Raw genomic sequence first — 15007 nt, 5'->3', positions numbered from 1 at the left:
ACTTCACTTGCACTCTTGCAAACATTGAAACTGAACCGTTTGCTTGGTACCTGTTGGTCTTTATTCTGGCTTCTAGATCATCACCATACATGTCCTTATCCAGATTTTTACTGGGCCTGTAAATATTCTGGGCCATATCTTTACCACCTCTCCAGGCTTGATCATAAACATTGTAAATTTCATCTTCTCCACCTGCAAAACCACTGTCCATGCCCTGTAGAGAACATTATAAGTATATGTTATAATTTATTAAAAGTTGAATCTGACTACATTCATTTATAGCTCACATTTTCAACAACCTTCATTTAAAAAGTCCATAAACTTGTTCATATCACCTTCGGGTTCTTAGCTTAAATTAGGTACTCATTAACAAGTTTGACTAGCAAAGTAGTCATTAAAATTGGGGGACTCTAGTATAAGCAGTTACTTGACAATGTGAATCTGTATAGACATAGTGGCAAAAAGATGAAAGTACCATAAAACATCTGATGCCATTCAGAGTAATAATATGCCCCTTAACTGCTGGAGAACATCACTATCATAGCATGAGATAACAGGGCTCTCAATGAAAATCTTAAGTCAACAAACTTATTCCATATATTTAGAAAAATTTAAGTGATCTAAGCCTAAAGTTGTAAAGGGTAATTGTCAAATATTTACTTATGTGGAGCTTTCGCGCCTAACCCCCTTTGCTCAGACTGGTAAAATGCCATTGCATATAGTGTTTAAGAACACAAGCTTTGACATCAAGACAGCCCATCAATGAAATCTGAGTTCCATTAGTTACGAGCTAAACCTCTACGTGTCAGAATTTCCTCATCTTCAAATAGAGGTAGTAATAGTGTGACTTCATGGGGTTTTTGTAAGGTTTAAATAAGATAATACAAGTAAAAGGCTTAGAACAATGCTGGGAATATAAGAAGCACCCAGTAACTTACTAACTAGAAGAACTTACTCAAATGCTACCTTCAGATCTTAAAAACTCACCAGTCATAATTAACCTCCCCCCTATATCCCAGTAGAACTTTATACTTTTATATTCTTACCACAGTCTTGTTTTTATTTATATACATTAATCTTGTCTTTTCCAGTAGACTTTGAGGACAAAGGCATATCTAGCTCCCCCTCACACCCCCATATTTTGAGGGCAGGCACCTACCTTGCTTAAAAATTTTATTTAATCCTCACTTGAGGATATGTTTTTATTGATTTTTATAGAGAAGAGGAAGGGGTAAGGGTAGGGAGGGGAGAGAAACCAATGAGAGAGAGAAAAGTCGATATGGGCCCCAATGGAGGATCAAACCTGCAAACTTTTTTTAAAAATATATTTTATTGATTTTTTACAGAGAGGAAGGGAGAGGGATAGAGAGTTAGAAACATCAATGGAGAGAAACATTGATCAGCTGCCTCCTACACACCCACTACTGGGGATGTGCCCGCAACCAAGGTACATGCCCTTGACCGGAATTGAACCTGGTACCCTTCAGTCCGAAGGCCAACACTCTATCCACTAAGCCAAACCGGTTAGGGCAAACCTGCGAACTTTTGGTGTATGGGACCATGCTCCACCCAACTGAGCCACCTGACCAGGGCCAGAGCCAAGTTTTATAACCTAATTTCTTTCCTTTTCCACTAATGTCTCAAATCTTAGCTAATTGTAAGAGGTAAAAATCAGAGCCGTTTCATTTTCTTAAGTTATAATATACAACTTACAATTTTTTTTCTATCATCTGCGTTAGGTTAATCCAAATCTGTATGTTCATTTTCTTTTCCCAGAGGTTTGGTATTCATATCAATACTTAAGATAACTCTATGTTTTTTGTGGGTGTTAACCCTCACCCGAGGATATTTTTTCCATTGATTTTTAGAGATTGGAAAGAAGGGAGGAAGAAGGTGAGGGGGGAGGAGGGGAGAAAGAGAGAAACATTGATGTGAGAAAGACACATCATTTACTTGCTTCCTGCACATGCCTCAACCAGGCCAGCGATTGAACCTGCAATCCAGGTACATGTCCTTGGCCAGGAATCTAACCTTTGACCCTTTGGTGTGCAGGCAACGCTCTAACCATCGAGCAACACCAGCCAGAGCAAAATAACGTTATTTCTATTGTACCTTGGATTGGTTGAACAGCCTTTGGTCATACTGAACTTCATTGGAAGTCCGAGGATTGGGCACACCAAGAGCAATGACCTCACTGATATCTCGATTTTCATTTCTCTGCAGTTTTGACCTGTTTCAAAATATAGTGTTACTAACTGAAAACTCTTCACAGACAAGCTGAATTTCAATTTTAAAAACATAAGCAATCTCAGAAGCTAAGGAAATGTGTATGTCCTGTTAATATCTCAAACATATATTCCCTGATAACGCATAATTCCCTGATAATGCTGGCAGCCCTTTAACAGCATTTCAGCTAGATTATTACTGGGAGAGGTAGGTAGGGTTTTATAATTAGACCCTCCTGTTAGCTGCAAGGAATTGCTAAGAGATTCATTCTTGACACGGAAGTCTTTAATACAAACAAGCACCTTACAATACATGCTGAGATATGAAACTGCTACAGTCTATATTTGCTATTATTAAAAGAGGGTGGGTAGGACTGGATACAAATTCATTGTATCACATGAATCATTTTCAATAAGCTAGAATCAGGTTTTTTTACATAACCACATTTAGTAATTTTATCCTATTAGAATTTTGAGGAAAACACATCAATGACTGGATTACTCATTATGATTTTCGACATTCAGATTAATTCCCCTGCTGTTTCAGTGTGTAATGCAATCTACATTGCAATGAAACCATGGTAACTGTCGTCATTTATTTTGCTAGAAGCTCAGGTCTTAAAAATGACTTCTATAGACAATCTGATTTCATTAAATCACAAGTTTACAGCTTTCCTATGCTTTCAATTCTCAGCCACTTAAATGGTCCCATTTATGTACAGAGCTATTTTGATTTTTGTAGCTTAGGAATTTCAGACCAAAAGTATATTAACTGCACACTTTCATACTTCATTCCTCTTTCTTCTTCACTATACATTTAACCACAACTCTGAATTCAGATTTTTTGCTTCTCCATGACTTCACTTATCCAGAGAGATGAAATATGCCATTAAACAACGAACACCACCACCGACAGGAATCTTCTTTTTCGTGTTTAAGATATGAATGGGCAAAATGGATTATATCAGCTCTTAGGATGATGAGAGCCTTGAAAACTGCTCATTTGGAAATAAGATGTTTTATATTTGCATTTAACTCTCATTCAGAATTTTACCTCCATATGACAGCATTTCTTCAACTTTTCAGCAATTTCAGTCCTAAACCTTTGGTGAACCACAGACTTCACCAATCCCTACTTTATTTCAAGTTTGTTCTATACAAGTTTGTACTTATTTAGAGTGCTTTGTCTGTATGTCAACTATATTTTAATTTTAAACAAAGTGCTGTGTCAATTTTCCCAATTCATTTTATTAAAAAATTTTTTTTTATCCATCGTTTTATATAATAGCTCTGCCTTTCTGAATTTTAAGTGAAACTGCTCATGAGAAGCGGCCGATTTTCACTTCTTACAAAATCTGCTTTTCTCCCCCATTGTACTTCACAGAGTGCTTTGCATGTAAAAGGCCCTCAATAAAGGTACTGTAGCTTATATTGCCTGTCTAAAGGAACCGGCACGTAATAAATTTGTCTCACCATTTGAAATTGGAAAAGAACAGACCAGAACAGTCCTATCCATTACCTTCTTCTCACAAACATGATCTGCATTTCCTTTTCTATATTCCCATCATTCTCAATTCTAGCTGACTCTACAAGGCGATGGAAGAAAAGATTACTTCCATGGATAGTCAATTCTGCTAAGACAAGGTAAGTAGTTAGGTGCAAGAAAATAAGTGCTGATTTATTAAGTCGTCAAACTAAGAGAAGAAAATTGGTATTAGTGGACTAAACCTCCTCTCTAAAAGGTTCACAAAGGCCAATCTTCATAATTCATATTTATCTCAAATAGCACCTACCTCTTATCAGGCGCTGCCCTGGAAAGATTCCGGTCATGCTGTCTCTCTTTCCGCCTGTCATGCCGAATTTCATCCCTCTCACGTGCCTCCCCATCCTCTGTGTGGACAGAGTTGAAAATTACTTCACCACTATATTACCAATTAATATTTTAAACAAGGTAATATAATCTTTAACCTTAAACAATCCCATGAACTTCACTGTAATCACATTCAGCCCTTTCAACTTTACTTCCAATTACTTTAAATCCAATAGTATTGGTTTAATTTTGGAATGTGAATCCCAGAATCATGCATGTAGCTTAAGTATTTAGGGGTAAGTGTACTGATACTTTTAACTTATTTTAAAATGCATCAAAGTATTAAGGTGGACTAAAATATAAAGAGATGGGTAGATATGTGAGAAAGCAAATTTAGCTATGTTAATTATTAAAAAGAAATTTTAATACAGAATCTAGGTGGTAGAGATGACGGTGTTTGTTTTACAATTCTTTCCACTTTTCTATGTGTTTTAAAATTTTTGTAATAAAATGTTAGGAAAAAGAATTATGTATAAGTTTGTTTTCAAAGTAGAGGGTCCTTTTCCCACGATGTGCTGCTGGGGGTGGAGTCCTTATGATATTTCGAGAAAAAGAATTTTCTGAGAATAAGTGATTTTTATTTGCATCATTTCTAAAGTCACATTTCCCTCATAGAAGTGTAGCTGGGATTTCAGTAAAGCTAGAAGCAAAGCACTGTCCAAAATTTCCTTTCTATGTTGAAGACCGGTCCAGTACAGTATCAGGCTAGTTGCAGTCCATTAATCCATTGTGTGTGGAGGTCCACATGGCCCTGGGCCATGTGGGTGAAAGCAGGAGAGTGCAATAAGAGAGTCCCAAGGGTCCCGAAAACAAAAGAGCACAAGAGAGCGAACTCCTTTGTTCAGGGGATTAAATATCCCAAATTCCACACCCTTGCTGTGGCCATGCTCATTTTGGCCAATGATCTTTGTTCTCAGGTGTGAAAGACAGTAAGCAAGTTTCCTATGTCACCTCAATTTTACTGGGCATGCTTCTATCTCTCCTTTGTTGGCCCCCTGGGGAGTATAAAGTTTTAGCTTTCTGGCGAAGCTGCCCAAATGACATGTCTATAATATCTGGCCTTTTATTTTTCTTCTTTCCTATTATTAATAACTAGTTAATTACAACGGTATCAAGTTTAGCCTTACATATTCAAAGACCAGTTGCCTTGGAATAAAGAACCCTTTGCTTGTGATCCATAGGGGCTGGTTGCTTGTGATCCCTAGGGGCTGGTTGCATCTTGATCTCTATCTACTGTTTTTATGTCTATCTTCATTTTCTCTATCATCTCCAGTCTGAAGGTATAGTGTAGTTAAGAGCATGAGCTTTGGAAACAGCCTGTCAAGATTCAAAGTCTATTTCTGTAACAGATTGGCAATGTAACCTTGTGTGGGTCTTAGTCTCCTTCTCCATAAAAATAGTGGCAATAATAGTACCACTGCATCTGGTTGCTGTAGGATTATATTAGACAATCCATGCAAAGTGCGCAGAGTGCTTTTACCCACATGGCCCAGGGCCATGTGGACCTCCACACATAATGGATTAATGGACTGCAACTAGCCTGATACTGTACTGGACCGGTCTTCAACATAGAAAGGAAATTTTGGACAGTGCTTTGCTTCTAGCTTTACTGAAATCCCAGCTACACTTCTATGAGGGAAATGTGACTTTAGAAATGATGCAAATAAAAGCATTGCCATAATAAGCACTCAATAAATGTTTGTTTTTATTAATATACAGCAACAGCTTTTTCAAAATTTTAATTCACTTCTCAAGAACAGTTCTGCTGTGTTTTTTTCTTATCAGTTTAGAGAACTCAGATACAAGAGGTTTTTACTTCTAATAGCTTTCAGTGGTTAGGTGTACAACAGGCAGGTATTTATATCTTGCCTCAGTAAGTCATTCATATCTGGTTCAAGGAAGTGGATTATTACTTAAAACCCTGGTTACTTCCTTAGAATTGAACTCCAGACTTCTGTAACCAAAAGCCTGCTCAACACCTACATTTAAAATTTAACATGCCCACATCTAAACTCCTAATCTTTCTCTCCCAAACTTATTTATCCTGCAGTCTTCCCAATAAGTAAATGGCAACGCAATCGTTCCCATTGCTCATGTCAAAACTTTTGAAGTCATCCTTGATTCCTCCTTTTCTCTCATACTTCTACCTAATCCATAAGCATATTTTGTCAGTTCTACCTCCAAAATATATCAACTATCCGACCATGTTTTCACTACCTCTCATCATCTCTGGATTATTGCAATAGCCTTCCAATGGTTTCCCTGCCCATTCAACAGCCTTCTGTCAGATGTCACTCTGTTCAAAACCCTTCAACTGCTCCCCTTCTTACTTGAAGTAAAAGCCATGTCCTAACAGTGACTAACATCATTTGAACACTACTCTTCCTATTTGACCTAACTACTCTGACACCTCATCTCCTACTACTCTTTCTTACTCCAATCCAGCCATACTGGCCTCCCTGCTTTATTTGAACATACCAGGGCCTTTGCACTTGCTGTTCCTTCTATCTGGGATCCTCTTCTCCCAGAAATCCACATGGCTTACTTCCTTCCTTCAAGTTTTTGGGTTAATGTTAGCATCTCAGAAGTGAGGCCTATTGTGACTACCCTCTCCTGGCACTTTTAATAAAAATATATATCTATATCTATATCTATATCTATATCTATATCTATATCTATATATCTATATCTATATTGATTTCAGAGAGGAAGGGAGAGGGAGAGAGAGAATGAAATATCAATGATGAGAGAGAATCATTGATCAGCTGCTTCCTGCACGCCCCCTACTGGGGTTCGAGCCCGCAACCCAGGCACATGCCCTTGACCGGAATCGAACCCGCGACCCTTCAGTCCGTAGGCCAACACTCTATCCACTAAGCCAAGCCAGCTAGGGCTCTCCTGGCACTTTCATCCCCCTTCCCTGTTTTATTTTTTCCCACAGTGGTTATTACCTTCTAACACATTACAGGATTTTTTGGGGGGTCTGTCTACATTCCCTAGAATGTTCACTGCTATACCTTCTCCATGCCCCCCCAACCCTGCATGTAGTAGATCTTCAATATGAAATGAATAAAATTGTACTAGTCAAGGATTTCTTAATAAAACAAAAACCACCCTCACAATTTTCTTGAGTTAATATTATTCTCCTCGCTCTAGCTGAATTAACGTACCCGTGCAGACCACTAAACAAAGAAAAGGAAAAAAACATGGATAGATTTAATGATTAGAGGTATATTAGCCTATGAGACAGAAAAACTGGGTTATTTTACCATGTAGGGGAACTAATTATTCACTTGAGACTTCATTTCTCTTTGGAAGTTTCAAGAAAAATAGAACAAGAGAAATTCAAGTCTATATTTAAGTTAATAAGCAGTTTTTAAAAGTACATGGCTCAGAACTTAAAAAACTTCAAGAGTAGTCCCATACTGAAGGTACACAGTTAAATACATACTTTATTATTTGCTGCTTCAGCTTAGTGAGAAGTTACTTTCATTTCCACACAATTTCTGAAACAGCTGTATTTTTTATATGTATATACTAATTTTGTATGCAGTAAAAATCAATAGGGAATTTCTAGAATGAGATCTATATCTTACAAGTAAATTCAAGTTGGTAATGAGAATGTCATACCTTTTTCCACATGGGTTTTGATCCCAGCTCTTCTCTCCCTAGCTTTCTGGGCCATTTCTCTCAGTTTCTCTTCATGTTTCTCTTTTTCTTTTTGAGCCATCTTTCTCTCTACTTGAGCACGCATTTCCACAGCTTCACGAGCCTGTTAGTGAAGTCGGATGTTAAATAAGACGCTATCAGGGGATAGATTATAGCTATCATAACATCTGGCTTGAGAAAGCAGCTAGACAGAATTCAGATTTGTTATTGCTAAGTAAAACAAAGATTCTTGTCCACTAAAAGATAGCTTTACTGGAAGACACCGTAAACTTGGATTTTTCACTCTGGGAAATGTCTTATTAGTTAAAACTATAGACCTCCCCCCACCCCCCCAATTCTGAAAGTCCGTATTACACTAATGCTTTCTTATAAACAATCTAAAAAAAAAAATCAAAGAAAATGCCAGTAAAGTAATTTTTAATATCAATAACATAACAGAAACTGATTATGTTCTCAAAATCAATCAAGTGACCTCAAGATAAAGCTTTAATCTTTAAGAGATAATTTTTATAAGGGTGTTCATTGTAATACAAAAGATATACTTTTCTATGTTCTAAACATGTGCCATGATGTATATGAATTTCAAAGTCACATATTAATACCATAATATTAAGACAGCCAATACTATGAATGCCATATTCTATACCAGGGGTGGGCAAACTTTTTGACTCGAGGGCCACAATGGGTTCTTAAACTGGACCGGAGGGCCGGAACAAAAGCATGGATGGAGTGTTTGTGTGAACTAATACATGTTAACACTGCTGCTGGTGAAGGAGCAGAGGGGAGAGCAAGAGAACTGAATCCGGCCAGCGGGCCATAGTTTGCCCACGGCTGTTCTACACCATTTAACTCATCAAAATGTTTTCTTGCCCTTTCCTGCTACTGACTTTTTGGGAAACATCTACATCTAAAATAAAGAAAAAGTATGAAACCTAATAACAGCAGCTGGCAATCTTCACAAAATGAGATCAGCCTAGTAAACCATTATTCTGAAATTTGAGGCAACTCCAGTAGTGAGATTTGTGTATGAGTCTGTAAAGGCTGAGACCAGATACAGAGCTGCAACTAGCACCTGCCATCTCTGGCTCTCATACCACAGGTGAGTCTCTCTAGGTCAGTGATGGCGAACCTTTTGAGCTCGGCGTGTCAGCATTTTGAAAAACCCTAACTTAGCTCTGGTGCCGTGTCACATATAGAAATTTTTTGATATTTGCAACCATAGTAAAACAAAGACTTATATTTTTGATATTTATTTTATATATTTAAATGCCATTTAACAAAGAAAAATCAACCAAAAAAATGAGTTTGCGTGTCACCTCTGACACGCGTGTCATAGGTTCGTCATCACTACTCTAGGTACTCAGTACAGTAGCTACAATAACAGTATCTTAGGTATCCAAGGATGTATTTAGACCAACCTTCCGATCAGCAATGTAGAGAGCTTCAGCCAGTTTAGCAAAATTTTCATTGATGTGAACTGTCTGCAATCCTCTTCCATCAGCAGCCAGACGTTTGTCTAATGGAATCGTATAACCCTAGTGTGAAACAGAGAAAACAGTCACAAAGGAGAGACAATAGATTCTTTAAAATTAGATTTAAATATGTCCATTCTGACCTATTTAAATATAAACCACTTAGTTGAATTTCTTTTCCTTACATCTTTCTTCCTAATTATGCAACAGCAGCAGCAAACACTAACACTGAGTGCTTTGTGTGGAGGATTGTTTAAGCACTTTACATTTTATGGTCTCATTTAACCTTCAGAGGAATTCTATAAAGCTGATAACATTACTGTTTTCATTTTATAGATAAAGATACTAAAATAGAAAGGTTGGTTGTGTAATGCCCCTAAGGACATATAGTAAAATAAGTGGATGAACTAGGATTTAAACTCAGACAGTATAATTTCAGAGCTCATGTTCTGGGAAAATAGATTCTCAGGTAAATAACTGTGACTTGTATTAAGAGGAAATCACTATCAAATAAGTAAATACTTGTTCCTAAGTAAATATAACAGCCACACGAAGGTAGAACAATCCCTAAAATAATAGTATCTATAGGTAGTATAATTTGCTGTACTGTTTTAATGCCTTGGTAGATTCTTGGAACCTTGTTTTAATAGAGGATGAGCCCATAACTTCCTTTAGGGAATAATTTATATGTAATCCATAAGTTAAAGTGGCCTTCACCTATCCAATATAGAAACATGAAATATGATTTGGGAGAAAAAAGGAAATAATGATTAGGAAGTTTATTCCACATCATTTTATAGATTCTTCATGACTTCTGGAAGCTTTGGCAGTTAGTAGATATATAGGATTTAAATAGCTTACACATGCAACGTTATGAACAGAAACAAATAGTGCATGCATATAAGCATAACCAATGGACATAAGACACTGGGTGATAGGGGAGGCTAGGGGACTGTCTAGGGCGGGGGGATAAAATGGATACATATGTAATACCCTTTGTAATACTTTAAGCAATAAAAAAAAAAAAAAGATTAAGCAGAAAAAAAAAAATAGTTTAAAACTTAAAGTACTGAATATATCTTAGCATTTACTGCATTTTGCCAAATAATCATTTAAATTGATTTATTTTTTAAAAATTTGTTTTTTAAAAAAATACTATCTTTCATTGATCTTTTGATATGTTACTTTATTCTATCTTTTCCTTTTCTATGTACTTCTGATAATAACTCACTAAAAGAATCTACGGTATTCATGTGCCTGGCATACTAACATTTCTATTACATTGGGGGGGGGAAAAGAAAAATCACATGTGGGTGTTCCTTTTTTTTTTTTTTAATAAAGATATTTTATTCTTTTAAAATTTTAGAAAATGTATTTTTATTGATTTCAGAGAGGAAAGGAGAGGGAGAGACAGATAGAAACATCAATGATTAGAGTGAATCATTGATCATCTGCCTCCTGCACAACCCACACTGGGAATCCAGCCTGCAACCCAGCATGTGCTCTGACTGGGAATCAAACTATGACCTCCTGGTTCATAGGTTGATGCCAACCACTGAACCATGCCGGCTGGGAGTGGTGTTCCTTTTTGAAAACACTCAGCTAAGTGAGATACTGAGGTTTCACCTAAAGTTATCCAGGCTGAAGCTCAAAGTTATCCAGACTGAGGTTCCTTTCCTGGGTGTTTTCCAGTAGGTTGTAATACTAAAAGACTGATTATATAACAACATCATTACCTTTGCATTTTTCCAGTTTGAAATACAAGGAGGAATCTTCCACTCTTGTTGTTCCTTCACAGTCATCTGAGTTGAGAAAACAGTAGAAAAGACATTTTTAAATTTACAGTCTAGCTAAAAACCCAAGTGTACTCGTTCTTCAAAGGCAGACAGATATATGGATGAATTTAGTCAAAGACTAAAATTCCATTTGTTTGGTAGCTCTATATTCTATGTTCCTACATCACGAGGTCTAGTAATAACTTTAACATAAAAAATGTAAAATAATCTATAAATTATTTTTTACAGTTATAAATAGTGGTTAGTATTTTTCCATACTTAAAGTGATATAACTTCTTTCAGATGAATACTTGTTCTTTAGTTGGGTCATAAAACATTCTTAAAAGCCACTCAGATGATCAATCAGAGACCTAACAATTCCAGGTGCTTACTTCCTATAACTATGATAACATCCTTCATGTCAAATAGCAGACCCTACTCATCCATTAAAAACTGGGGCTAAGTTAATAATAAAACTAATAACTAACATTTTACGTACATTTTCATAAGCACTCTGCAACTACACATTATAGCCTTAAGTGGGTCCATATTTGTTCTTGAGAAACAAATTAAGAAAGAAAACAATACATAAGTTTAAAGGCATTTAGACTTTATTCTATAGGAAGTTATTTATAAAATTAATAACCGTGAGTCCAAAATAATCTTTTACAAATGGCAAAGATTACCTTTCGGCTAGGAGAATGCATGACAGGTGCAGGAGGAGAAGGTGGTCCTCGGGGAATTTTCTTATTAATCCTGAAGCATAAATCAAAGCACAACTGTAGAGTGATATATTTGTTTCCCTTTAAGTTAGTTAAGTCTCAAGTCTCCCCCCTCATTGTTTATATGAAAAGCTTCAAACACATACAAAAACAGAGTATACAAAGAATGTCCATCTTCTTATACAACAGTCACTCAGCTTCATCAATTATTAAAACATGGCCAACTTGTCATCATCACTACCCAACTCATCTCCACAATATTATCATTTCATGGAGTAATATACTTTTTTCCTATTTAAAAATCAGCTTTATTTAAGTACAACTGACATGCAATTAATTATAAATACATATTTAAAGGGTACAATTTGATTAAGTTTTGACACAAGTGAAACCATCATCACAATAAAAATAGTGAACATACCCATCACCTCCAAAAGTTTCTGTGTGCCCTCTTGTTCATATCTCCTCTGCTGCGCCCCCCTTCCTCCCCACAGGCAATCACTGATCTATTTCCTGTCATTACAGGTTAGTTTGCATTTTCTAGGGTTTTATATAAATGGAGTCATACAGTATGTAATTCTTTTTGTCTGGCTTCTTTCACTCAGTATAACTATTTTGAGATGCATCCATGTTATTGCATATTATTAAAATTTTATTCCTTTTTATTGCTCAATAAAATTGCTCATTCCATGTACAGATGTCCCACAATTTGTTATCCATTCACCTGTTAATGGACATTTGGGACGTTTCTCCTGGGACATCTTTTTAAAGACTAGTGGTTCATTCTCATGAAGCCACCTACTTACTTGAACCTTGGAGGTTCCATTGGATCTTTCTGCATTTCCACCATACGAATAACCCTCTGTTTTGCTCCAGAGTTGAAAGCCACTCCTTGCTGAGATGGTGTGTATCTGAAGAATACAAATGGAACTAAAGGTATAACTAGTTCAAACTTTCAATAGGTATTTTTCTTCTATTACAATCCTAAGATAAACTGTATTGTCAATTCCTTTCACAAAATATTAACAGAAAATTGCAAAATATTTAGGCAGAGCAGATAGCAACAGAGATAAGAGAACTAACAGCAATTATGAGTTACAAGCAAAATGTAAACTAAAGTCATATTAGTTTGCATCTCTATCCATTTTCCACCATGGAAGGCACAATGTTCAATTTCAGAGATAAGAGATCTAGAAAATAGTACCTATTTTGTAAGTCTGCATTTGAGGAAAAAACGATCCATAACATTCTCAGCAGGCAACTATAGTCAGGAGCCTTTCACTGATTATAGGTTGTAAAACGGAGAAAGAATAATGGTAGCAGCCCTACCAGCTCTTAATTTTCTCTTAATATCTATTTGTGAATTATCCCTCAACACAAAAATTTCATTGAGTGAAACACCTCAAAATTTAGAAGTATTATAAGGATGTCTATTATTATTAATTATCACCATTATGCAATATGTCATACTATTATTATATAAGTATTACATTATATAACATTAACAACATATTAATATTTATATTACATAAATATATAAATATATAATGCCTATTGTAAATAAATGGAAAAATTGTAAATAGTAATTATGGTTTGGATCATATACTGTAAGTAACTGTTAATTTGTAGAAACAAAAAAATATTTTGAAAATAGCAGAACTAATATCTTAAAAGTGATACCTTAAAATTTTTTTTTTCTGCTTTCAATTGTCTGCACAGAGTCAATAGACTTTAAGTCATTATTTAAAAATTGCATTTACAATTGTGACTAAGTAGAACAGTGAAAGAATACCAGGATCCCCCACCCCAATCAAGTCTGACGTGAAACTAAGACTTCCAGGCATGATTCCTACCGGATATACTGAGCGGGAGCCAGTTTATCAGCCGCTCGAACTGGCATGGCTGCAGCAACCTTCTGTGATACAGATTTTTCTAAGGCCACCCTTGTCTTTTCTGTTATCTGAAATATGAAACATGGCATTGAATGGTTTGGGAGTTATTTTCGATGAGTTTTTACATCTTTATTAATTCTATATAGCAATTCCCAGTTACCTCTTTAATAGCTTCTTCATCAGGTCTTTGCAGGTCTGGGTCATCTGCATTCATGACCTCCTTGGGAACCAGGTCAGTGTACTTGCTATAAATGACCTAAAATGTTTAAGCATAAGCAAACTTTAGAAAATCAAAGAATGAAAAGAAGGAATCTGTCCAGGCTGGTGTGTCTCAATTGATTGGGTATCATCCTATGCACCGAAAGGTTACCAGTTCGATTCCAAGTAGGGGGCGTACAGGAGGCACCTAATCGATGCCTTGCTCTCACATTATGTTTCTGTCTCTCCCTTTTCCTTCCTCTCCCTCTAAAAATCAATGAAAAACCTTAAAAAAAAAAAAAAAAAGAAGCAACATCATTAAGTCATTTCAGAAGTCAACATGTCCTCTCAGCAAACTTATAAATTAGGACAAAGATTCTGTCTTTGAGATTTTAAAACCAAAAAAGCTTAAAATATATTCACAAATTGCTGCCCTGGCTATTAAGTTAATAATTTTCCTTTGACCTCATGCATTTAAATTATTTGAGATCTTCAAATCAAGTCAGTGTCCAAATACATTGTGCCAACAAAACCTTATGCATCAGTGATCCCTACTTTTGAGGCTCACTAGGACTTGAAATTAATGATGATATAAATTGCCCATGGCACCATTATCTTGGATTACAAACTTATCTGAATTTAAGTCAGGTTACCAAATAACTTCCAAATTCATTGGGCCTGAAAATTTCATGGACCTCACCCTACTCAGAATGTTTGTTTTTTTCTGGCATTAACTCTATTCATAGACTAAAAAAAGGAACATGTGCCACTGTCATAAATCCCAGAACATGCCCTAGCCAGTTTGGCTCAGTGGATAGAATGTCAGCCTGTGGACTGAAGGGCCCAGGATTAGATTCCAGCCAAGGGCATGTGCCCAGGTTTCAGGCTCAATCCCCAGTAGGGGGTGTGCAGGAGGCAGCCAATCAATGATACTCTCTCACCATTGATGTTTCTCTCTCTCTCTCTCCCTCCCTCTCCCTTCCATTCTGCAATCAATAAAAATATATATTAAAGAAAAGGTCCCAAAACACATTCTTCCATGAAAAAAACCAAAAACAAAACATTCTATCTATACAACATATTTTACACTCATAATCCAAATTCAGGACTGCTATTTGATTTCTACTAGGCCAGTGGTCGGCAAACTGCGGCTCGTGAGCCACATGCAGCTCTTTGGCCCCTTG

General features: G+C 36.3%; 1 protein-coding gene across 1 annotated transcript in view; it reads right to left on the bottom strand.

The window, feature by feature from the left end:
• Positions 1-15007, bottom strand: part of SNW1 (SNW domain containing 1) — a 38834-nt gene that overhangs the window by 710 nt on the left and 23117 nt on the right. Inside the window, exons 4-13 of the mRNA XM_059689111.1 lie at positions 13786-13881; positions 13587-13693; positions 12540-12644; positions 11698-11767; positions 10973-11038; positions 9183-9299; positions 7726-7867; positions 4019-4115; positions 2113-2230; positions 51-214 (exon numbers count right to left, since the gene is read on the bottom strand). Of these exons, the coding sequence (XP_059545094.1) occupies positions 51-214; positions 2113-2230; positions 4019-4115; positions 7726-7867; positions 9183-9299; positions 10973-11038; positions 11698-11767; positions 12540-12644; positions 13587-13693; positions 13786-13881 (1082 nt within the window). The remainder of the gene's footprint in view (positions 1-50; positions 215-2112; positions 2231-4018; positions 4116-7725; positions 7868-9182; positions 9300-10972; positions 11039-11697; positions 11768-12539; positions 12645-13586; positions 13694-13785; positions 13882-15007) is intronic.

Source organism: Myotis daubentonii, chromosome 1 (genome assembly GCF_963259705.1).
Source record: "Myotis daubentonii chromosome 1, mMyoDau2.1, whole genome shotgun sequence".
In the NCBI taxonomy this organism is placed as follows: domain Eukaryota; kingdom Metazoa; phylum Chordata; class Mammalia; order Chiroptera; family Vespertilionidae; genus Myotis; species Myotis daubentonii.
Note: the sequence above shows the minus strand (reverse complement) of the source record. Positions and strands in the feature narration are given on the sequence as shown.